Source organism: Wolffia australiana, chromosome 15, assembly GCF_029677425.1.
Source record: "Wolffia australiana isolate 7733 chromosome 15, ASM2967742v1".
NCBI lineage: Eukaryota > Viridiplantae > Streptophyta > Magnoliopsida > Alismatales > Araceae > Wolffia > Wolffia australiana.
Genome location: NC_135849.1, coordinates 13,645,157 through 13,670,633, shown reverse-complemented (window position 1 = coordinate 13,670,633; position 25,477 = coordinate 13,645,157). Strand labels below are relative to the sequence as shown.

Below are 25,477 nucleotides of genomic sequence, written 5' to 3'. Positions count from 1 at the left end.
TACTTTCGGATATTACTTTCATTGATACAATATGAGCACTTAAGAATTGATTTTCGTTTTGAAACATAAACAATCAAGGCTGGAATAATTTTGAAATATTTGATTGTTTTCATATCTTTTAAAACTATTATAGTTCTTCCTACCCATCAAAACAATTAAAAATATAGGTTGTACATTAAACTATCAGATTATGATCCCATCTATCGTACCAAGCTATATCCTCTATTACTGGATTTAACATCATGGTTCGATCGACCTTATCAAATCTCTACTCCCCCTATGACAAGACAGTTTGGGTGGGGTCTGGTCCTCATCCTAGTCTGAAAAATTATACGAATATATATACGAGAATAGGAGTAAATCCATAATTGAGAGATAAACCTAAGAACATAGTAATGAAAAAAGAAGAGGAGTAAATGCAAATTGGACAGTCTAAATATTTAAGAAATATGAAAAAATAAATAATAACATGGAAAATACGGAAAAATTAATATGAGAATAGGAGCAAATGCCTAGTTGAGTTATAAAACATAAAAAATCGAATGCAACAATTAAAAACAATGAGATGACTAAATACAAAAAATTAGCGAAAAAACACAAACAATAATACAAGAAATAAATACGGGAAGAGCGCTAAGCGCAAAATTGAGAGAATAAAACAATAAATACACGAAGAGGAGTAACTGGTAAATTTCAAGATAAAACGTTAACAAAAATACGAAAATTTTAATACAAGAAGGAGAATAAATGCAAGATTAAGTGATAAACACTGAACAAAAATATGAACAAGTGACTATAAGAAGAGTAAATTGAAAATTGAGATGTAAAAGATGAAATGGGACTTAGTGGGCACTTGTTTACCAAATGGGGTCAGACTGCCACTCTCCAGCACATCTTTTGTCTAATTTTATATACTTCAGGGGAAATATTCCATAATTTCTGATAGATCTCGAGTTCTCACGTGCTTGGGCGCTCCGTGGCTGCAGAGGCAGCCTCCTCAGATTCGCTCCGCGGAAGAGAAGGAAGAAGAAGAAGGGCTCGAAAATGGCGGAATCCGACAAGGGAACCGTCCACTCGATGCTCGTCACTCTCGCTTCCATGATCTCGCTGCTCGCACTCTGCCCCCCCTTCGTGATTCTTCTGTGAGTCCTCGGTTCGCGTCTGGAATTCCTTTTTCTTGTAGAATCTGCTGGCTATAATTTCTTTTGAATTGTCTTGACCTTTACTTTCTGTCACGGCTGTTTATTGATTTTCTTACTGAGTATGCGAAACTCTCCTGCTCCTGGATCCGCCGTGGCTTATCGCTGTTTTCACGCTGGTGAAGTGAATGTAATTATGTGCTGAAACTGCAAATTAATTAAGTGCTGAAAATAGTTTGAATTGATTGATGAAATTATCGGTTACGTTGCGCGATTATTTACTTGCTAGCTTCCTGAGGACAATGGAGACCCCTAATTTTTAACCTTGTTTCTTTCAGTTGTTAATTCCGACATTTTGCTTATGTTTTACGTCTTTAAGTGATAAGTTTCTATATTAATTGGATTCATCGGATCTCCTCCCTCTCATGCCAGAACTAGGAATGTTATGTTCTGTTCGTTGTGTTGAAAATAAGGTTTTCTTCGATGTCTTGTTGATGTTTCTGATTTTTTTGATGCAGATGGTACACTATGGTACATGCAGATGGATCTATTGCTCTCACTTGGGAACATTTGAAGCAGAACGGATTTCAGGGCCTCACAGATATCTGGCCGTCGCCATCCTTAATTGCCTGGAAAATTATCTTCTGTTATGGATTATTTGAAGCTGTACTCCAGTTGGCGCTTCCTGGTAAACGAGTTGAAGGACCCATCTCTCCAAACGGAAACATACCTGTGTACAAGGTTTTGGTTTCTCTCTCATCTGCGTTTTATTATCATGAATTTTTCTTTTCTCTTTAGTCGATGGTACTATCACCACCTTCACAGTCATTTACTTCAATTTGATTTTATATATTATTCATTTTGCAGTGATTTTTTCATAGGGGTTTCTAGGGCATGATACTGTTCTCAATGCGACTAACACTTTTATTAAACCATATGTAGTGTCTTTTGAATTATATTCTTCTGTCTCTAATGTTGATTCGACCTTATCTTCGGCTCCATCCGTCTTTCTTTATCTCTTTACTGAGAAAATTCCTGCCAGATGAAATTTGCCAATATTTTATTGTTTTTCCTTTTTTTTTCAGGCGAATGGCATGCAGGCATATGCAGTAACATTAGTGGCTTATCTGGGTCTTTGGTGGTAATGTCTCTTCCTGTGGACTTGGAATATATTTCCCGTCTACACTTCATGATAATGTTTGTTTTTTGTACCTTCTACATTATTTGTTATGATTAACGAATTCCTGTCCATTAAATCAAGTTAGTTGTTAACCTAAGTATCAAGGGTAGTCGACGCATACTCTCCTAGACTCGGTCACTTGATCGTTTGATATGAATTGTGCAAATACTGGCCTTGACTTGTATTATATATCCGGCGTGATGGAAGCCGTCTAATGGTGTTTCTCATGCAGCAAAAGTTTTCATTTTTATTTAAGTTGTTAAAATAGTGGAACGTATTGAATTTAAAAAATAATGTACAAGATGTGCGTACAATGGTCGGACAAATGCCGAATTTAATTTGGTTCATCATGCTCTCGTTATCTAGTGGGAGGAAAAATATATTGGACTTATTTTCACTGCTAAGAGTGAAATTAGTCTGCTTCTATGGGAATTATCATCTGAATTTAACTGGCCATCATTCTGGCCATATAACTCAATTGACTCGATTGTCGTTCTGATGTTTGATAGAATCTTGAGGGGAAGTCTATCTTAGATCAATTAATGGAAGAGAAATACAGGATAGAGAGCGAAGAAGACGAAGAAGAGGACGATCAACAACTTGCCGAATGCAGCAAGTCTGACCTTCATGTGAAGCCGGAAATGGCCCTTGGGTCCAATAACTACTTTATATTCATCAACTGTCAGTCAGTTATATCGACGGGTGTTGATACCTTTTAAGAGAAAACCAAATTAATGTTTCCCACTTTGAGAGCCTAATGGGCCTCTCAGATGCCTTTTTGGGCCCCTTTATAAATTCTTAGTGGGACTTGATCACTACATGATGTTACCTTGTTTAAGAGGGAAGGTTTTGTTGCTAAACATTTTTGCAAGCTTTTGTCATAAACTCTCAAATTTTCATTTCTTTTGTATAATAATTCGGTATCCATTGCATTCAGGTTTAGAATATTCAATCCGGTTGTTGTTTACGACCATTTGGGGGAAATCTTCTCAGCATTGATAGTGGGAAGCCTTGTTTTCTGCATTTTACTCCACATTAAAGTAAGATCAATTGGCCGGTCCTCTTTGTTTAGTTATTTGAGCTGCGGATATCGATAATCTTTGGTCTATTATTTCGTATTTCAGGGTCATTTGGCTCCCTCATCGACAGACTCTGGATCATCAGGGAACCTGATCATTGATTTCTATTGGGTACAATTGATTTTTTTCATGTTACTAAGTTCACTAATTTTTGTTGCTCCTATCAAAAGGTGATCAGTTATATATGGACAATGTTCCTACATAAAGTTAATTCACAATGGATTTTATTTTATCCATGACTTAGGGAATGGAACTTTATCCAAGAATTGGAGAAAACTTTGACATCAAGGTCTTCACAAATTGTCGCTTCGGCATGATGTCGTGGGCTGTCTTGGCCTTGACTTATTGCATCAAACAGGTAAGTATTTTATTCCCCTTATCCCTTCTTGATTTCAGAATAGCATGCTTCTGTCTCCTCTTAAGAAGAATATTTTTTATGTTGCATCATAGAGCAAAACAAACCCCATTGGTTACCATTTTTCTCTGCCACTTGATTGCAGTATGAAGAAAATGGGCGGGTCAGCGACTCAATGCTCGTAAACACGATACTGATGCTTGCTTATGTCTCCAAGTTCTTCTGGTGGGAGTCAGGATACTGGAGCACTATGGACATTGCCCACGACAGAGGTATGGGAAAGAAAACAAAATCATGCTTTAATGTATCAATGCGTCCTTAAATTCAATTTACGCTTCAAGTAGGGGGGTATTCTGGTCCTTTCCTATATCGCTGGATTCTTATCTACTGTTAATCGAGTCAAATTATGTAGATTTTGGATTCCTCTATTCCTTTCTCACTCTTCCACTCTCTGTCTCCTCCCCAAGTTCATCACGTTTGTTTCTAAATCTAGAGATACAATTTTGAAAGTAATTTAAAATCCTAACAAACCTGTTTTTTTATTCCTCCTTGTGCCTCAGCCGGATTCTACATCTGCTGGGGATGCTTGGTATGGGTGCCTTCGATCTACACATCTCCAGGGATGTATCTGGTCAACCACCCGGTGAATTTGGGCTTGTCTGTAAGTCTTCTGATTAACTGGGTTAGCGAAAAAGTCGAGTATTATGGGGATTGATTGAAGTCTAACTCATCAACTATTCAGGCGGCCTTATCAATCCTTGCGGCGGGGCTGTTGTGCATCTACATCAATTATGAATGTGACTGGCAGCGGCAGTATTTCCGTAGGACTGGCGGCAAGTGCACTATCTGGGGGAGAACACCCACCAAAGTGAGTCCAGATTTTCTAAACTAGCGTCATCTCTAAATTTCATCATCGTTTTCGTTATCCATGGATTCTTTCAAATAGAAACTATATCATCTTTGTTATCCATGGGTGGCTTCAACAAATGGTCATAACAAAATTTCATCATTGGCGGATGGATGATGATGATGACAAATCTTGATCACGGATGACATTGATAAAGACAAAATACCATCGCCCATTTGTCCTCTTAGTCGTTGATGCAGAACCAGGGTTGACAGATGATGACAAATTTGTGATTGGTATCCCCGAATCTCGCCATCATCATTGGCATCCGTTATTGGGCTTGGATAAATGATGACCATGATGACTATTCATCATCACTATTAAGTTGACCTCTGAGAATCCCACCAGAGGCCACCTTCTACCAGGCCATATCTTACTACAAATCAGTAGCTATGGAAACTATATGAGGTGTTGATAATATAGTTATAGCTAGGATCATGGAAACTAAATATGAGGTTTGTCGTCCTCCCTTATTGTCATTGTCATCATCATCACTGTGTGAAAGACAACTAAATCGTCATCCATGAGTGGATCGCATTGACAATGAGAACAATGAGGTGACATGGCCACTTTACATGTCGAGGGAACAAAGAATTGTGAAAATTTTAAAAAATATAATTATAAGTGAGAGCTACTCTCCCTCCCCCTCTCTCTCTGGCCCTTTCTTTTTCTATACCTCCTCTCTCAATCTCTGGTAACTCTTCTCTATCTCCTCATTTGTCCTCTCCTCATTATCCTCCTTATCTTCGGCAACCAGAATGACAAAGGCGATGACAATGTCAATAATAACGCCGTCCTCTGGTCATCGTTATCAGTGACGGCTAATCCTTATTTTAGTAACTGAGAAGTTATAATTTAATGAAATAAATTTTGATCGGAATTATGTAGTAAAATCTCGGGGAGGATCACCAACCTCAGGTGACCTTCCTCTCATTATTCAAAAAAGAAAGAAAAGATCAGAATGATTCTCAACTAGTAAAAGCTATGTGATATGGGATTGGGACAATGATAACTGTGGTGCAGATTGTGGCTTCGTACCGTACCTCGAAGGGGGAGACGAAGACGAGCCTCCTCTTGACATCCGGCTGGTGAGTGGCCCTGCCCTTAAACTCTCTTTATAACATGAACTCCTCCTGATTAAACGTTTAAAACATGCGCAGGTGGGGTCTCTCTAGGCACTTCCACTACGTGCCGGAGATTCTCGCCGCCTTCTTCTGGACGGCTCCTGCACTTTTCAACCATGTAATTATCGCCCATTAATCACTTATTTGTGGAATCAGGAGTATTCTAATCTCCTTTTTACAGTTCCTGCCATATTTCTACGTTGTTTTCCTGACGATTCTTCTCACGGACCGCGCCAAACGTGACGATGACCGGTGCTCCTCCAAGTGGGTGTCTCCATTCTCCGCACACCTTAACCCTGAATTACTGATGGAATATGATAACTTCAAATCATATTCCATTGCAAGTTACCAGTTAGATTAGAGGTATAATAATCCTCTCTGTGGACTGTGTGCAGGTACGGCAAGTACTGGAAGCTGTATTGCCAGAAAGTGCCCTACAGAATCGTTCCCGGCCTTTACTAGTTCTATCCTTCTCTTGGAAAAGTGAACTTTCTTCTCTCTGGGTAAATGAACTTGGAAATGTGAACTATCCTCTTCTGATTCAATTGGTAGAAAACGAACTTGGAAAAGTGAATTATCTTCCCTCCCTGTGAAATTGAACGTGGAAAAGTGAACTATGTTCTTGTGATCCAATTGGTGGAAAGTTCCCCTATTTTTTAAATCTCCTGTTACAGCTCTCTAGCAATCTACCAGAAAACTTTGAGGGAAAAAAATAAAAAGACAATTACTGGGGTATCTTTTTGTCCTTGAGCTCATGAATCAGCTGAATTAAAGTGAAACTAAAAGCCCGTATACTGGTCATATGTTTTTCACCTTTAGGGGCAATTGCAAGTGATGGCCCAAAATCTTCATGAAAGGTATTTGAAGCTCTTTAGTACCCACGAGCCACCATAACAAGTAAAGTAAAGAAACCCTCATCGTAATTTTTCAAGCGATCTTCAGTTTAATCAAATCTGCACTCTGATCGACCACGTTCTGGGCAACGTGATCAACCGACAGGTTTGTACTATCATGATGATTCCTCCTCGCCGCTGCGGATATGAGACCAAATCCTACAATTTCAATTGTTTATACTGGGCTATCCAATATACCGGATCACGAACGGGTCTCACGATCGGATAAGGTATGGACATTCATGATCAAGAGGAACAGATCATTCGAATTACTGACAGATCGATCGAATTTCCGATCGCGGATAGGACAAAAACGATGAATAACACCACTTTATCTCGTAAACTAACAATCCCGACAACATTCCACAAGAAGAAGAGGTTTCAAAGAGGGCGCAATCAGAACAAATAAACAAAATAAAAAGGCAAGACGGCTAACCCTAGATCCGCGTCTGAGATAAACATCAAGATCGAACCGGCCGGCGTGCAGGCTCAAGAGACGGTGATAGGCTGCTGCTTAGGAGGCTGGGCGGCGTTATTCTTCTCCGGAGCGCCGGCGAAGTCTTCCTGGTTGTAGATCACGGTTATGTAGAGGGAGCAACTCGGACAGCGCGCGATCTCCTCTCCGGCTCGAAGCTCTTCCCGCGTGATCTGGAAGAGATCGCCGCAGGGGCAGAGGTAGGTGAACGCCTGAAGCTCCTCGTTCCACTCCATGTCCTCGATCTCCACCTCGTCGTACGACATCCTTCTTCCTTCCCTCTTCCCGCGAAGCTACAACGACGGCAGCAAGAACAACCTATATTTTGAACCGCTTCGAACCTCCCAACGACTATTTAAATTGAACCCTCGGCTTCATCTCGATCCAAATCCCGAGATCGACGGTTGTAAATCGCGATCCCAGGCGTTTGATCCGACGGTTGTAAAGTAAAGACGTGTCTTTGTTTTAGCAAAGACGTGGGGTTTAGTACTTGAAAAAATCTAACGCAAGAAGAAAGAGCAGAAATGAGAGCTACATATGACTGAGAAAGGAGAACAGATGAGGAAGAGACGTGAATGGGATGGCTTGGACGTGACGGGGCGGATGACGGGTGGTGATGGATGTGGACGTAATGTCAACTTAGCCGTGTGTCCCCGTCCCATCACTCTTCCCAGTTTTTGACTAAATTCATCACTTTCTCGGCACACGACACTGGACCGCTCATCCTCTCCCAGTCTCTACACCAGACAGCGTGCCAGCCACAGGGGACAAAAGAACATATCAACAATTAAACAATTTACAGATATCATTTCGAAATTTTCTCTCTCTTTCTCTCTCTCTCTCTCCCTCTTCCTCTCTCTCTTCCTCTCTCTCTCTCTCTCTCTCTCTCTCCCTCTCCCTCTCTCTCTCCCCCTCTCCCTCTCTCTCTCCCCCTCTCTCTCTCCCTCTCTCCCCCCTCTCTCTTCTTTTTCTCTAAAGATAACACAATTTTATTATCCTTTTTATTCCTTTTTCCCTATTTTGGAGAAGTGATAACATAAAGCAGCCAAGAAAGGGGACATGCCGCCAATAGGATACTACAAGAGCTACAAGGTGTATCAGCACAACAGAACAAATGGTAGGACAAATGAAAAACAGCCTTATATATATATTGATACAAGCTGGGGTGACCAGAGGAGTATTTGATTTTGGACGTCGTCAGTGACGTCGTCCAACAGATAATTCTCTAAGGATATGTAACTACGTGATGACGTAAATCCTAGGCAGATGTACATGCAAGGCCGACTCGTGGGAATTCGCCGAGCTCTGAGATCTGAGGGGACGACTGGTGATAGTGACGGTGACCTTCTAACCCTCGTAAGAACAACGGCGGCGACTACAGCGTCAAACGGAATAATTCCATTGGTGCTTGCACGTAACGGACGGGCTCGACCTGTACCAAAGAATTCACTCGTGACGTAGTTTTCTTGATATATTCTCTCACCTATTCTAACCTGAGCGCAGTGGAGAGCAGCCGAAAATATACTGTAAGACGTAACTGATAAGCCAAAAAATCACGTAAAATTACGTGGTCGTTGCGCTTTTTAGACTTATGCAATAAATTTATAATTCCCTTAATTACTGAATAAGAATATAGAGCAAGCAAGGGGTCGATCCGCAAGGAGGCAACAATTCAGAATTTTCAAACAATTTTTATGAATCAAGTCAAGTAATTTTGAATTTTGCAATATTTAATTCAATTAATATTAAATAATATTCTTAAAATAATCAAACTTAACTAAAACTTAATTTTCATTTCGGTCAGATAATTCCAGATAAAAATATTATTATTATTTTAAGCTCATAAAAATATAAATTATTAATTTCCCAATTTAATAAAATTTATAATAATTTTCAGAATTAAAATTGGGAATTTAATAATCAAGAAAGTGATTTTTGAATTGGAGTTCAAAATGGATGAATTTTCGGTTCAAATTTTATTTTTGGGTTTTTTATATATTAAATTAAATTCCTAAACAATAAAAACCGAAATCTAGAGAGAGAAACAAATCAAATTAACCTAGAGAGAGAAAGTGAAGAAATTGGGGAAAGCCCCAATTTCGACCCTAAATTAAAAATGTAATGAAGCAGAAATGTCCTAAAATAATTAAGAATTAATTATCAAAAGTCAGATCTCGAATCCAAATCAAAAAGAAGTGCTGATGCATTCAAAACATGAATCTAGGGCATGTACATTTCGCCCATGCCAAGGCGTTTTCGAATCGTTCTAGAAGATGATCAAATACAATTCAGAAACTTACAAATTTGATAAAGAGATCCAGATCTGACGACTTCCAGAATGCCTCCTGTGTCCTTCCTGGCCAATTGCTTGGGGAGAGCCTCCAAAAGTGATTTTCGCCCTTTTCCAGACCTCCATTTAAAGATCCAACCGTCTGGATTGTAGAGGGGGAAAAGACGAATTTACCCTCAAAATTTCAGCCCAATCGGACATGTAGATCTCAAGATATCAAGGTTTTAGTGAGAAAAAATCTGAGCCGTTGGATTTATTTATCTCTCCTCCAATAAGCTTGGAAATGGCCCGTTTTGATTGGCTAGCATGATTATTTCTCGTTTTCCGCTTTCTCGGATCACGCCCTGACACGTTGTTGTGCGCGTCGTCCGCCCGCAATCATTGGCAAGTGATTTCGTCATTTGAACGGCTAGGAATTCTCCACGTCACCCTGAAATAATAAAAACAAAAGAAAAGGACAAAAGGTCTTTTTTTAAAAAATATATATTTTTTTATTCTCTTAGCCGTAATCTTTGACCATTCTTCTCTCTTTTATTTTAAATCATAAGCCGCTATTCTTCTCTCTCTTCTCTCTTTAAATATTTTAAATCATAGCCACTTATGTTGACTATTCTTCTCTCTCTCTTCTCTCTTTTATATATTTTAAATCATAGCCGCTACTGTTGACTATTCTTCTCTCTCTCTTCTCTCTATTTATTATATAATAATAACCACTCATTCTCTCTCTCTCTTTATTCTTATTTAAATAAATATATCCATTTATTCGCCCGGGCGAATGACGTGGATACTCCTTAGTAAATATTTAAATATATTATAAATGCCAAATAAATAATATATGTGTTATTTAAATATGTAAAAATCATTTCTTGGCTATATAATGGTCAAAAAATTATATAAAAATATGGAAAATTCCAGAAAAATCATGGAAACACTTACCAACCTTTAGCCAAGTATTTAAAACCCTGTAAAAAATATTTCTTCACTGAAATGAAGTTAAATTCCATAAAAAATGATAAAAAATCAGAATTAATAATAAAATGAAAGGTTAAATGATCTATCTTTATTTTAATATGATAACATGGAAATATAGTCATTAAAACACATAAATATAATATAAAATTCATTAATTAATCATGTTAATTTGCAAGTTATCAACGTCGTCCATCAGATAATTCTCTAAGGATATGTAACTACGTGATGACGTAAATCCTAGGCAGATGTACATGCAAGGCCGACTCGTGGGAATTCGCCGAGCTCCGAGATCTGAGGGGACGACTGGTGATAGTGACGGTGACCTTCTGACCCTCGTAAGAGCAACGGCGGCGACTACAACGTCAAACAGAATAATTCCATTGGTGCTTGCACGTAACGGACGGGCTCGACCTGTACCAAAGAATTCACTCGTGACGTAGTTTTCTCGATATATTCTCTCACCTATTCTAACCTGAGCGCAGTGGAGAGCAGCCGAAAATATACTGTAAGACGTAATATAACTGACGAGCAAGGGGATCGGCGTACCTCGTCGATGGCAGCGTTTGTCGTCGATGTCTTCGTCGGTGCGAGGGACGGTGCGGGCAGATAGGCAGAGGCGTATTGTTTACGGGCACGGCTTGGCTCGACTGACGGTGGAGTCGTAGTGCAAGAGCTCGATACCAAAGATTGGTGGCGAGGAAGAGTTATGCAATGCCAAGTTGGCCCTAGAAGAGGAGGTGCAACTGGCCTAGCAATCGGCGCGACTGGCGCGGGGACTATGAGATGCTGGGCACAGGCGGCACGGTGTTATGACCACGCGAACAACTCAAGCGGCGGCTGGGCAGGGCTGTGTTCAGGTGGCGTGCACAGTTTGGCAATCAACACATGGTCAACTAGCAGACAATCCAAAGGCTTTGACAAAACAACTGCATGGAGCGCAGATCTGTTAGTACAACCACACGGCACACTGAAGCTGCAGTCACTTGGTGAGTGGCGCGATCACAAGTGCTTCCGGGACAATCTAGTGTTCCAAACCCTGGGTAAACGTCACCGTACGTGTGGCTGGCGGCACCCCTCGATGGCGTTCTACAGGTGATATCGCATACACACGCGACAGCCCAGACCGTGGGATCCAAGATTGTTATTTAAACAAAGGTAAATCAAGAAACCGTTGAAGAGGAAATGGCCATGAATATGGAAACAGCCATACATTTGGAAACGACCATGAAATGGTCGGTTGCTATAACTGAAGCACAACAATCTGCAGTAAAATTGTCTGATTCCAAGACTATAAATAACCCTGTAATGTGCTTGTTTCAATGAGGCTTTTCTTACTCTCTTATGTCTTTTAGGGCAACGGCTCCGCCCGTCGCCCTGTCCATCCTCTAATCTCTATCTATCTTTTGTTTGGTGATTCAGCCTGCATGGCATTTGAGCGAGGATTGTGAGATGCCACCTCATCTTCTTCTCTTTTCTTCTCTACTTCTATCTTCCTTGATACGGGGCATCTCACTTTCCTTATCAAAGATGACGCGGGATAGGGTGGGGAGGTTTCCCACTTGAGAAGACGTAAGGACTGCCGCAGCCGGTGCATCGTGATCGCAAAGGCCAGTCAAAATGCAGGTGGAGAGGAAAGAACACCCGGCGACGTAACCATGCAAATGCAAATGCAAACGTTTGCATCAGCGAGGGCACCAGACGGCTCTTCCCTTGAACAAGTGCTCGGCCATCGGAATGTAGCTCGCCCTGATGAAATCGCGAGAGGTGATCGTTGGTGTCGGTGATCAGAGGCAACGTAGAAAATAGCAGGCGGGGGTTGTTCACGTGATGTTAAGACGTCGCGTTCTGCCCGTCCACAGGATGAAACATCAACAATTCCCGTTGACTGGATGGCACTCAGGTTGCATGCGATGTGCAATATTTCCATGACGAGCGGTCGACAAGAAGGGCACAGCGGATTACCAACAACGACGATTTCTTCTTCCCTTCCCTTCCTCCTTCCTCCTCTTCTTCCATCTCTCCTTCTCCCTCTCTTCTCTTTCTCTTGTGAGATCTAGTTCTGGACGATAACTGCCACAATAAGAAAACCAGATCTGAATCTGGTGATGCCCATCATGGCCTTATATAGGGCCATGATGGGCCCCTTTTACACATGGTTCAACAAGGGGCCCAACAAGGGGACCTTTTTATAACAAAACAACAACAAAATAAAGTACTAGAAATTAATGACACGAAGACAAACGACAGCGCAAAAGACGACTATACCGACGCGAAATGATGAGAACAAACACAGTAAAATGAGGAATCGAACGAGCACGAACCGATGAAGATCAAAATGCGACGATTATGAACGTACTTTACCCGAGGTACTTAAACCCAGGCGTCTTCACAAACGCTTTGGTGTACCAGTTGGGCGGGACGCGGACCGGCGGGGATGTTGATTACGCCGACGGTAGCTCCGAAGATGCCTCCTAAGGGTCAGGTTGGCGCACTCCATCAGTATTATTCATGGGATAGCCGGGGAGGAGGAAACAAGCACACCTTGGCGGTGATCAGGGTCACTCGTTCTTCATTTAACATGCAGGTAGGAGACAAATATACCCCTTCCAGAATGGAATACAAACCCACATTAGGAAGCAAGGATTAGGGCATGGGCACAAAAGACCTGTAGGCCATCATGATCAAGGGGCAAATGGAGTGGGCCAAAGAACTGAGGACAAAACACATCAGACCAAGGCTGGCTGCAATGAGGAAGGTAGGGGTGATGGTGGAATCCCTGAACCAAGTCAGGGCTGAGTAAACATGGGGACGAGACCCGATTTTTTTTTTTTTTACGAGACCCGATTAAATAACAAGGGGGAGAGAATACGGCCTAAATGTTTATCGTGATGGTGTAACACCAGGGATTGGAGGTAGCCATTGATTTGTCAGAGTTGCAAGAGGCATGCAGCAGCAGCAGCAGCAGCTTTTGTGTCCGCAAAGAGAACGAAGGAAAGTAAAACATGTGAATAAGAGACCACAAGGTAGGGACCTTTTCAAAGGTCGAGGATGATCCCAAAGATTGTGATAAAGGCCAAGCCATGTTACAATCTCATTAGGGAGGGTATTTTGTAGGCGATGTTGCTAGGGGACCTCCCGGGGCTCAAGGATGTCCATTGAGAGCTATGAAATATTTTATTACAGTGTGATGTTTAAAAGCATAGAAATTTGATATAGCAATAATAAAAAATAACATATTATTTTTACAAGAAAGTACATGTATTATATGTGCTTATTTTCATTGGAATGGTAATAAATCCATGCATTTACCATTTTTAGAATGAAGTTATGATTTTTCTTGTTTTATGATATTTTAACTGAATTTTTTGAAACTAACTTTATACCACAAATAAATTTACAAGTGAGAATATATGTATTTTTATTTATTTAAATTTTGGGGATTATTATATTCTTAAAGTGAAAATAATATTTTCCCAATTTTTTGGTAGTTTGTGGAATTTCTTACCTAAACTTCGTGAAGAAAATAATTTACAAGTCAAAATTAAATTTTTGTATGAGTTTTTAATGTGATTTATTCTAGTTAAGATCCCCCTTCACGTTACAAACTGATCCATTTGGATTGCGACCAATGATTCCAATCATATCATCATTGGTTGTAGTTAATGACTAGCGTCAGCCACTAAATAGGGCACCCAATGATTGAAGTGAGTCTTTCAGTGTATTTTTTAATTCTTGCTTTTAACCTGAAAAAATGTGCAGCCAATTCAAAAAAGACACCAATTTTCACACCACATGCGCTCCCACATTGTTAAGGATCCAGGATGTGCAGAAGAATGAGAATAATTGGCAAAAAAAATGCATTAAATATGCCATTATTTTTATCTGCTTTCTCCTTTTTTCAGATGAATGTCACCTTTTCTGATTTGGGGCGCCAGTTTAAGCTCCAATAGTTGGGGCTTTTTGGCAAAAATGATGCATGTGTTAGTGCATCATTGAAGGACATTTTCAAGTACGTATTGCAACACTAAATCTTCAGGAAATATGAGACAAGGAGAGAGAAAAAATGAAGGGCCTATATTGCTCCAAATTCAAGTGGCAATATCTAACGACCCAAGAGGAGTGGTGGGCAAAAAAATTAAGGTAGATTTGTCTTGATCTTCTCTATCCATACACCATATTTAATGTATAAATGGAACCGCCGCCATGTGAAAAGTGACACCATGTGAAAGAGACATGTAGAAGAAGACTTAGAATGGAAGCCAAATGGCATATATAAAAATAATGATCAAAACACCTAGGCAAGAATGTGATCCCTGATTTCTTTCATCTTCAGGTGAGACATGTTGTGATACTCAATCATGCAGCCTCTAGACATATCCATGTGATCCCTAGCACGTTGAACATCATGGACGAATTTTATTCTCTCTCTATCATCATTCTTTAAAGTATCCCGATCGCATCCGAATGGAGAAGAAGGGGACAAACATTAAAAAATTATGACATGGACGAAAATCGCTCAGGTTCTTGCCCTGTTTATACTAAGTAGTTATTTTCATAAAAATTTCAACTTTTATTATATCTTCCGTCATCCAAAATTGTGTGATCCTCTAGCCCCATTTAGTTGTCTAGTTAATGACTCTAGTGGCCTATTAACTTTTATCGACCATATAAATAAATTATTTATACCATCATATAGTTAGATTACTTAATGATGCATCCATTTAACCCAATCAGTAGTCTCTAGCTCATGGGGTGCCATGGAATACGTCGTGCTGTATAAGATACAAAAAATTATCTATCAACTCATTCATAGAACATATTTGTGATTGGTACCATGTACGTATAGGATGACTTAGGGTATGGTCAACAATCAAATCCTCAACGGTCATCTGATTTAGTACAGATGATCAAAATTATTGGAGAACTCTTCTTCGATATTCTATTGTCTTAGCCAAGGACTTCATCACATTCTCTTCCTTAAGCTATCTCCTTTTATACCAAGGGTGGATGATCCCATATTGATCACTCAACTATCTTCCTAGACTTCTTGATGAACCCAAACTAAGATTGCTTAGAATTTCATGATTAATAAATCATAAGTCATACTCAAAGTAAAATATCCATTCACAAGACTTTTGTGTCTCAGGTCTAAGGACCACTTACGCAACTATGAGGTGAATCAAGCTGATTGAAAGTTTGTTATAATATAATTTGCCAAGTCGTATAAATCAATCCAATGAACTCTTTATGCCAAAGAGCATCTACTATCTATCCTTAGCGTCTTCACACTAGGTTGCAAAATGGCCATACTCATCAATGAGTGAGCCTAAATAATGTCATTCTATCTAGATACTTTGACGTACTTCTTGAATATTATTTGCATAAGAGTATTTTGAGCACATGCTTAAGGACTATTAATCTCCGTATTAGTATATCATCAAAATTCATGAAGTCTGGTCATGTATTCATGGACTACTTTATAAGAATCACGCATGCACTTTAATGAATAAATTATATTTATGAATATGGAAAGAAATATGGAATTTGTGATTGGCTTTCTGGCTGCATATATTTACATTAGGAAGCATAGGAAGGAGTGTGTGATTAAACATTGAGAGTCAAAGGGGGAGCAAAAGTGTCGTGGTGACCACTTCTCCTCAAGGATGGGGCCTTGAGGGAGAGTCAATGGCAACCATCCTACAAGGTAGATGAGTCTGAAAGGGCTTTCAATCTGTTGGGATTTTGAAGTCGCATTTGACATGATTTGAGCTCAATTATGAAGACAGTTATGAAAACCAAAAACATAGAAAAACTATCTTCAAGTGTTTCAGATTTTTTCCCTTCTAGCATAATAGCGCGATATTTAAAAGGATGGGTCTTGTCTTATGTTTTCTATCAATCAAATTTCATTTTAAGAAGCACTTGATGAGGAGGTATAAAATAAGGAGGAAACTCAAAATGACTCACATGGGTATCAAATAGGGTGCCTACTCTATTTATACTATGTGAGAAATTTTCATGAAAGTCCTAGTAAATTTTTCTAAAAGTCCACATCTTTGGGAATTTTAAATAGAAGTCCCCAGAATTAGAGCATATCCACCAACCTCAAGGTTCATGTAGTTGTCTAGCTGATAACCTCAATGGCCCAATATTGTTCATTGGGATGACCTTATTGATTAATAAGATTACATGAAGATTAATTAATCAAGGATCAATTTTACTGAATCGATTAGTTAACACAACAACCTAGAAGGTGTCAAGCTACACCTTGTGTCATAGAAGATACAAAGGAGTATGTCAACTCTCCCATATTTAACATCATCAGTTGATTATGTATAATCATTCATCTCTGCTAAACTCCCATAGACTTAGGGTACTGCTAATTGTGAAACCCTAATAATTAATATGGTTAGTACCTATGCATAGTGAAATGATTGGAGAACAAAAACTCTGATATTTCTACTAGCCTGGAAAATGGTTGAGCTACACCTTCATCTTTATTTCAATATCCACAGAGACCATTAGCAAACAATCTCATTTTGACTGCATAATCACCTTCTTGGACTTGTTGTTGTACCAGAGCTAGCACGGTTTGTAATCTCATGATAATACACTCTTAGGTTATAGTTAAAATTGAATTACAGCTATAAGGACTACTTAAACAACTATGATATGGATCAACATGATTGACTCTAGGTATAATACCATTCAAGAATTTTTAGATAGATATTTGACAAAGAAGCATTCTCTAATAAGAGAAATATTATTAATCCAAAAAAAATCAGATTGTAGATCTTTATTAGAGAGGGCAATGTAAAAGAGTGATGATCATTATTTGAACAGAAGGTGACATGAAGAGGAGGAAGAAGAAATGGAAATAAGAATACTTTTCATTGGGGTTCAAGAATACACTTAAGTTGACAATGAGGCAATGATAACAATTAAAGAGGTGATAAAAATGGTAGAAGGAGATGTCAAAATGGGAGGAGATAAATTTACCCTTATAACAATAACAAAGATGAGACAATGTAAGGCAATAGAACTTTTCATTGTCTTTATGTTCGGATAGGACTATAGCACTTTGTTGATGTAAGGAAGTCCCTCCAATGCTCTATTGCCTCTCTCCAATCACCCCAATAAATTATGAACAATCCTTGATGGATCCTTACTCACTTTCTTTCAATCAGCCTGTTCAATCAAGGCGCAAGTTCAAAGATAGTGCTTACAACAGGTGAGATCTATTCATATAGATTTGAGTCATATGGATGAAAAGAATGGAAAAATATGAAGTGGCCCTCAAAATTTTAGCATCATAAGCCTCCTTGATTGTTAAATATCAAGCCTCGAAGTTGGATTAATTCTGGCCGTTTATTCAATCACAATATTCTCTATTCCTATTACCTCCATCGTTACATCACGTTTAGGATTTATACCATAACGCCACTGACATTTGATATAATTTTGGTCACTTATTTTTTTTTATCTTTTTCTCCATATAAATTCCTAATATAGCCACGTATCCTTCGCCAAATAGGAAAACATTAATACATTACATTAAAATTATGCATGTGATGTAGCAATAAATCAGCGAGGGCTGTGTCCACACAATATTTTTTTTTTACATCCGTGTGTGTAAACTTGTGCACTACAATTTCACATCTGATAAGCCTAAAAATGCGTGTAAATATGTCGTTGATTTGATGTTTATACTTATACAATAAAATTTATAAATACTCTTAATCACTAAATATAGAATATAGAGCAAGCAAGGGGTCGAACCACAGGGAGGCAGCAAGTAAGAATTTTTTTCAAATTTCAATGAATTAATTCAAAGAAGAATTAATTATGCACTTAATAAATCTTCATTATGCTTAATAGTGTTTTTAATTAATCAAAATCAAGTAAAACTTAATTTTGATTTTAAATATTTCGGTCAGAAAGCTCAAGATAGAAGTATTTCAATTATAAGATCATATTAATTCGGATTATTAATTTCCCAATTATTATAAAATTTTAAGACAATTTTTATGAATTAAATTTGGGAATTAAAAAATCAAGAAAGGGATTTTTAAATTGGACTTCAAGATGCATGAATTTTCGAATCAAATTTTATTTTTAGGTTTTTCATATATTAAATTCCTAAACAATAAAAATCAAAATCTAGAGAGAGAAACTAGACAAATTAACCTAGAGAGAGAAAGTGAAGAATTTGGGCAAAAGATGAAATCCGACCCTAAATTAAAAATCTAATGATGCGGAAATGTTCTAAATTGATATAGAATTAAACATCTTGAATCAGAATCAAAATGCAGTGCTAATTCATTCAAAACCAACTTCTAGGGCATGTACATTTTGCCCATGCCTTGGCATTTTAGAATTGTTCAAGAAGAAGATTGAAATACAAATCAGAAACTTACAACTTTGAGTGCAGAATCAAGAACTATCGACTTCCAAACCATCCCTTATGTCCTTCCTGGCCAAATCCTTGGAGAGAGCTTCAAAAAGTAATTTTTGCCCTTTTCCAGACCTATATTTAAAGATCCAACCATAGGGATTGTATAGGGAGAAAAGACAAACATGCTCTCAAAATTTCAGCCCAATCAGACATTTAGATCTCTAGATATCGTCATTTTACTACAGATTAATCTAGGCCGTTGGATCATTTCAATATAAAAAAACCGATTTTTTCTGATTGGCTGAGCCTCTATTTCCTTGTTTTCACTGTCCTTGGATCACGTGTCGACACGTGGTTGTCCGCGTCCGCCACCCGCAATGATTGGAAATCGATTCTTATATTTAAATGGCTATAAAAATGCCACGTCACCCCCTTCTCTTTATTTTCCCCGTTGAGCCGCGATTTCTGACCTGCGTTATTTTTTAAAAAATAATAATTAAAAAATGTGGTAAGCTTACCGTCCTTTTTTACATTTTACTGCATCAATTTCTGCGTGCATTTAATGCACGCAGCGAATCGACGCCGTAAAATGTCGATTTCTTAAAAAAATGTCGATTAGCGTGTGCATTAAATGCATGCGCTAACGAATTTTAAAAAAAATAAAATAAGCAGTGCACGTGCATGTCGGTTAGCGCATGCATTAAATGCACATGCTAACTACTAAGATAAATTATAAATGCACGCGGAGAATCTCCGCGTGCATTTATTGCACGAAGATTAAAAAACAACTTCTTTCTTTTTTTTTTCGTCGCCTTGCGCGCCACATAGACTTATTTATGAGCTAATGACTGGCTCGTTATGGGATCGCGATTTGCGATGCCATTATAAGCCAATAATGCTCATTTTCTCTCTCTCTCTCTCTCTATTCTTATTTAAATAAAATACATCCATTTATTCGCCCGAATTTCAGACGAATGACGTGGATGCCCCTTGATAAATATATAAATATATTATAAAATGCCAAATAAATTAAATATGTATTATTTAAATATATAAAAATCATTTCTTGGCTATATAATGGTCAAACAATTATATAAAAATATGGAAAAATTCCAGAAAATTTAGGAAAGCCCTTACCAACCTTAAGCCAAGTATTTAAAGCCCTGTAAAAAAATATTTCTTCACTGAAATGAGGTTAAATCCCATGTAAAAAATAAAAAAATCAGAAATAATAGTAAAATCAAAGTGTAGGTGATTTATCTTCATTTTTATATGATAACATGCAAATATAGTCATTGAAACACATAAATATAATGTAAAATTCATTAATTAATCATGTTAATTTGCAAGTTATCAACATCCATAGGACATATAAGTGTAGACACAGTGTGTGGATACGAGGTGGTCAGTGCCAAAATTCTTGACTTCTCAAGGCATTAATACTAATAAACTAATGATTATTTCAATATCAATTTTATTGATCTCCGCAATCAATTTTATTCAAATTTAGTTTAGGTCTTATTATTGGTATTATGACATCACAAGTATCCTAGAAATAATAAATCCTTTTTTCAATGATTATATGTACTAATCTTTACTAAAAATGATGATTGGTCGCCAATCAGCAAATCAGGTTGTGACATGTAGTAGGGTGGAAATTTTAAGAACTGAAATCCTTAAAAAAATCATAAAAATTAAAATATTACATAAAAATTATTAAAATTATAAATTCTAGCGTAGAAAGATAATATCTTTATGAATTTAACGTTAAAATTTTCATAAAAAATACTGTGACTCAATAATATTTTCTTCAGGAATGTGACGTGGGAAGAATCCCAAAAATACCTAAAAACCCAAAAATTCAAGACATCATTTCAGGTGGGATAACACACTTTTTTTTTTAAAGAAGGTGGGATAACACACATATATAATATTTTTAAGTGAATAAACATGTCAACGAAGTGATATCAACCCAAGAATTTGAGTGATCTCAATATACTCCTTGGTTTCTTTGAAAGCATGAGGTGTAGCTTAGAAACTCATGGTTTGGCAACTTAACGTATTGATTTGGTTAGATCGAACATTGATGAAATATTATTTATGTTGATATAGATAATTAATAATTTTGGTCAATAAATTTTATTAACAATTATACTTATTAACTAGACTAGTACATGGGCATAGAGGGTCAGAAATAATATTTTCCGATGTCTGTGAATATACTCCAATTTCAGGAACTTTTATGATAAGTTCTCAAAGAGAATGAACATGGGAGGACACTCCAATGTGCTTTTCATGAGCGCTTAAAAATGTGGATACATCTAGAGATTAGCCATGTGAATGATTCAAAGAGACTCATCTAAGGAACCTAGTGGTATTGGAATTCTTTTGCTTAAGGTGATATTATCATTTAGTGATTTAATCTTAATCTGGTTTGCTTCATTTCATGCCACCTATGTGACATCAGTTTCGATCATCAATCTAACCTCAAAAGTCTAGAACAAAAAAAGTTTGTTATAGGAGTGTATGTAATCATATTTAATAATTAGTCTCTAAGAACCTCTAATTTCTAGGATTGGATCAGCCCTAGATCAGAATTTTCTTATAGTTTTTATATCAACCAAATTATTAGTTAACTCAAACGGTAATTTTTAAACGTTATTCCCCTTGGAAATATGCAAATTTAGTTCCCTTGAGAAAATGATCTAATCTCTCAGATCATGTTGAGGCTTTTTCTCATTTTATTAGGAGTCTACATCTAGACATTCATGAATTTATTCTATATAGTAATGAAACTTATTAGTATCTCATGGGTTCCGCATATTTTATTCAAGTCTTTGAATAATTTGAGTTAGTGATGGTAAGTGTAAGGGTGGAGAGACCCCCTCCTAGAGGCCCCACCAAGCTAGACATTCAGAGTGCTACTAGAAACTTTCTCCTAGGCCTTTTTCAATTCTCATGCAAGAAGGAAAAAAATCCAATGCCACTGGTTTACCCTTATAATGGGGAAAATGCTCTATGTTCAATGTCTTTGATCTATTTTCCTATAAAGACACACCATTTATCTAATAAAACCTGATGCAGGATGACTAGGACTGCCGCAGGTGGGATCGGCTAACTAAACTAGGGATGGATAAAACAGACCACAAATCAACACGATCGATTTTTGAACATTTGAATCCGGTAAAAATGTTGATGGTGCAGCCCCTTTCCTCGATCGAGGGTGGAAGGAATGTCTTACAATGAACGTGGTGAAAACAAAGCTCCAAATCCAACATCATGAATGGTCGATCACGAGAAGATTCAAACCTATTCAACTAAATCCGACGGTGATGGAAAAACACACGAGAAACACTAGATAAGTAATATTGACACCAACGAGGGAATAGTGGACCTTTGGCACCAGAGTAGTGCAAAGATGGGATGCGAAAAATTGTCAATGCGTTGTTGGCAGGATCGAATGACGTGCGCTTTGACAGGGTGTCGCACATCCAACTATGCAGTCAGTTGGCCGGGGATCAAGGGGGGAGTCGCCCCCTTGCGGGGTTCGGGGCAGTGCCCCGAAACCTAAACGGTAAATGAGGCATGCTGATGCAGGACGAAGGGTCTGAGGCACGCGTTGGCGTAGCGGGGGTTGTGTGCTGGGCCACAAAGGAGGACGGCTGCGCACGGCGGCCACGTAGAAAGGTGACGGCAAGTGGCGGGCGCGTGGGCCGGCGGACACATGGGTAGACTAGGGAACGGCACGTCTGGGATGTGATATCTTGGACGTGATGAAATGGATGACGTGACGATATGTTCGTCACATCACAGTCACGTCACACATCCCAGGTTTTAAAAAAAAAAACCGTCACATTCTCGTCGCGCATCCTTCTAGAGTTGTCCCATCACATCACCATCACCATGACGGCGTCAACACCACTGCTGATGGAAAATAGTTTCTGAATTATAAGTTCTAAGAGCTTACCTCCTCTAGCTGGATTCCCTGTTAGTTCAAAGTCGAACACTCTTCTCCAATCTCCATTGATTTTCTGTCAAGCTCTTGCCAGGTCGAATGCTCTTGCCAGGTCGAGAGAGCTCTTGCCAGGTCAAGAGAGCTCTTGCCAGTTCGAGCTCTTCTTTGAGTTCCTTCTTCTCCATTGATTCTCTATTAGTCTGGGCCCGCTTTCTGCCAAGAGGAGCTTCTCTGTCAAGTTGTCTTCTCCATTGATTCTCCATCATTTTTTTGCAAATAGAATGTCTCTTTGGTCTAGCATCAGCGGATATCTGAGTTAACTCTGATGATATTTTGAAGTTGATCTGCATATGCAATGTTGGCAACATTGAATCTCCCTATTTCTCTATCTCCCTAATTCAATGTCTCTATCTCCCTATCTTTATCACTCTCGCTATCTACCTGTTTCTATCTCTCTATCTCCCTATCTCCATCCCTCTCTACTCTTCCTATTTCACTATCTCCCTATCTCAATTTCTCTATCTCCCTATATCTATATCTCCATCTTCCTATCTCCATCTCTCTATCTCGCTATCTCAATCTCCCAATCTTGATCCCTCTCTGCACTCCCTATTTCTCTATCCCCCAATCTCAATCTCTCTATCTCACTATCTCGATCACTCTCTGCTCTCACTCTCTCTATCTCCCTATTTATATCTCTCTATCTCCCTATCTCCATCCCTCTCTGCTCTCTCTACTTCTCTATCTCCCTAATTCAATCTCTCTATCTCACTATCTTGATCACTCTCTGCTCTCACTCTCTCTATCTCCCTATTTCTATCTCTCCATCTCCCTATCTCCATCCCCCTCTGCTCTCCATATTTCTCTATCTCCCTTTCTAGATCACACTCTGGTCTCACTTTCAGCTCCTCGTGGTCCGACGTGTTCCTAAGAAAAAAATTCAAAAACTTACCAGTACTAGAAAAATTGCAGAAATTTCATCCAAAAGAGGGTAAAGATATGCTACTTTTTTTAATCCCTGGTTGTATTTAAAGATATATTATTTATAATTTTCCATCTGTAAACTAGTTATTAAATTTTATTTAAAAATACGTCACTACATCCTTAATTTCTCCATCAAGAAATTAATTAATAAATTATTTATACAAATTTTCTGTCAGCAAATTAATTACTTAAAATTTTTTAAAAAATCAATAAAATTAATTTTTCTGTCACGAAATTAATTATTATAATCATAATTTCACATTAAATATAATAATTACAAAATTGTTTTCAAGAAAAACCTCCCTGGATCTTTAATTTTTTCATCAAGAAATTAATTATTAAATTAATCATATTCACAATTTTACGTTAATAATTTGATTATCTCAATATATTAAAACAAAAGACACTAATTCCTTAATTTTTCAATCAATATCAATTTATTAAATTCATTATATTCATAATTTTTGGTCACTAAATTCATTATTAAAACGTATTAAATAAACGTCACGGTAGTCATCCGTGACGGACATTTTGTCACGTCACACGTCCATGGCACCCTGTCACCGTCACGTGTCACCGTCACTGCCACTACCACTGAATTCCGTCATCATCACGTCATCCGTCATGTTTCCGTCACGGTGACGTGTGACGTGACGGATGACAATTGTCGTTCTCTAGTGCAGATGGCTGCGCGCGGCGTCCGCGTGGGCGGGCGGCTGCACATGGCGTTCGCGTGGGCGGGCGGTTGCATGGGCTGGTGGCTGCGCACGGCGTTTGCATGGGCGGGCGGCTGCACCCGACGGGCGAGAGGCTACGCAGGCAGCGGCCGTGTGCGGCGATTGTACGCGGCGGGGGAATATGCAGGTAGGGAGGCCTCCTCTCGATGGCGGTAGTGGTGGCAAACAACGGCGACGACATCGGCAGATAGGAAAGTAGGGCAAAATTTTCTTAGAGGAAGAAAACTTCAATTCCAAAAGAAAGTTCACCAAGTAATTCAGTACAGCATTGGCCTATGTATAGGCCTTGGAGGAAAGAGAAAATTGAAAATAACTACAAAATTCAAATCTAATTTAAACGACTCTCGGATGCTGGGACCGAAGTTGGTACCGACGACGTGTCATGTCTGCTGGGGTAGTGGTGTCACGTCTGGTGATGGTGTGGCCGTGTGCGCCACCAAAACCCTTACTTTGTTGTCATCCGCTATGAGTGTTTGCCACCTCTATGCATCCATAGAAACCCAAATGACTTGAGTGAAACAGTCACGTCCGCCAATTGTTCCCTAGTGCAAAAATTTATTGTTCCTTGGGATAGTCAACCATCATAGAAAGAGAATAAAAAAGAACATTCCATGGCCAGATGAGGAGGGATTGATGTTAATGATCCTTATTTGATTTATTTATATAGATACCTAGAAAAGTAGAAACTTATCTATATCCTTCTCCATCCTCTCTCTAATTCTATAAGGACCTTAGGATCCTGTTATTGTTTTCTGGGAAAATTTTAAGTTGGAAAGTGTAATTTGAGTTTTCCCTTAGGAGTTGTCTTGTTGATGTAATTTTTTATAGTCGCCACCACATCAAACTCACTTGCCACACTAGCTGCATGTTGCCAGTCATGTTATCCTATCTTGTTGTGATAGGCTTGTATTCAATAGTCAACATATATTCTCAATCATCATAAGATCTCCCTCACTCTTCTTAAGCTTGCATTCATGCTTCTACCATTTAAG

General features: G+C 38.5%; 2 protein-coding genes across 2 annotated transcripts; one reads left to right on the top strand and one right to left on the bottom strand.

Moving 5' to 3' along the window:
- Positions 1 to 944: 944 nt before the first annotated feature.
- Positions 945 to 6,445, top strand: DWF5 (Ergosterol biosynthesis ERG4/ERG24 family). Its single transcript, XM_078587101.1, has 13 exons — positions 945 to 1,142; positions 1,658 to 1,880; positions 2,225 to 2,280; positions 3,257 to 3,359; positions 3,444 to 3,509; positions 3,643 to 3,756; positions 3,899 to 4,025; positions 4,314 to 4,414; positions 4,496 to 4,621; positions 5,684 to 5,748; positions 5,821 to 5,902; positions 5,966 to 6,048; positions 6,180 to 6,445. Exons 1-13 carry the CDS (start codon positions 1,045 to 1,047, stop codon positions 6,244 to 6,246), a joined length of 1,311 nt encoding a protein of 436 aa, XP_078443227.1. The 5' UTR covers positions 945 to 1,044; the 3' UTR covers positions 6,247 to 6,445.
- Positions 6,446 to 6,994: 549 nt separating this feature from the next.
- Positions 6,995 to 7,483, bottom strand: LOC144712787 (CSL zinc finger domain-containing protein). Its single transcript, XM_078587102.1, has one exon. The coding sequence runs from the start codon at positions 7,416 to 7,418 to the stop codon at positions 7,167 to 7,169; it is 252 nt and encodes an 83-aa protein (XP_078443228.1). The 5' UTR covers positions 7,419 to 7,483; the 3' UTR covers positions 6,995 to 7,166.
- Between the last annotated feature and the right edge of the window lie 17,994 nt (positions 7,484 to 25,477).

Excerpts from the sequence above, each read along its gene's own strand:
- DWF5 (XM_078587101.1), top strand. The coding sequence starts at position 1,045 with ATGGCGGAATCCGACAAGGGAACCGTCCACTCGATGCTCGTCACTCTC. Across the intron at positions 1,143-1,657 it reads CCCCCCTTCGTGATTCTTCT|ATGGTACACTATGGTACATG; the intron begins GTGAGTCCTCGG and ends TTTTTGATGCAG. Across the intron at positions 6,049-6,179 it reads GATGACCGGTGCTCCTCCAA|GTACGGCAAGTACTGGAAGC; the intron begins GTGGGTGTCTCC and ends GACTGTGTGCAG.
- LOC144712787 (XM_078587102.1), bottom strand. The coding sequence starts at position 7,418 with ATGTCGTACGACGAGGTGGAGATCGAGGACATGGAGTGGAACGAGGAG.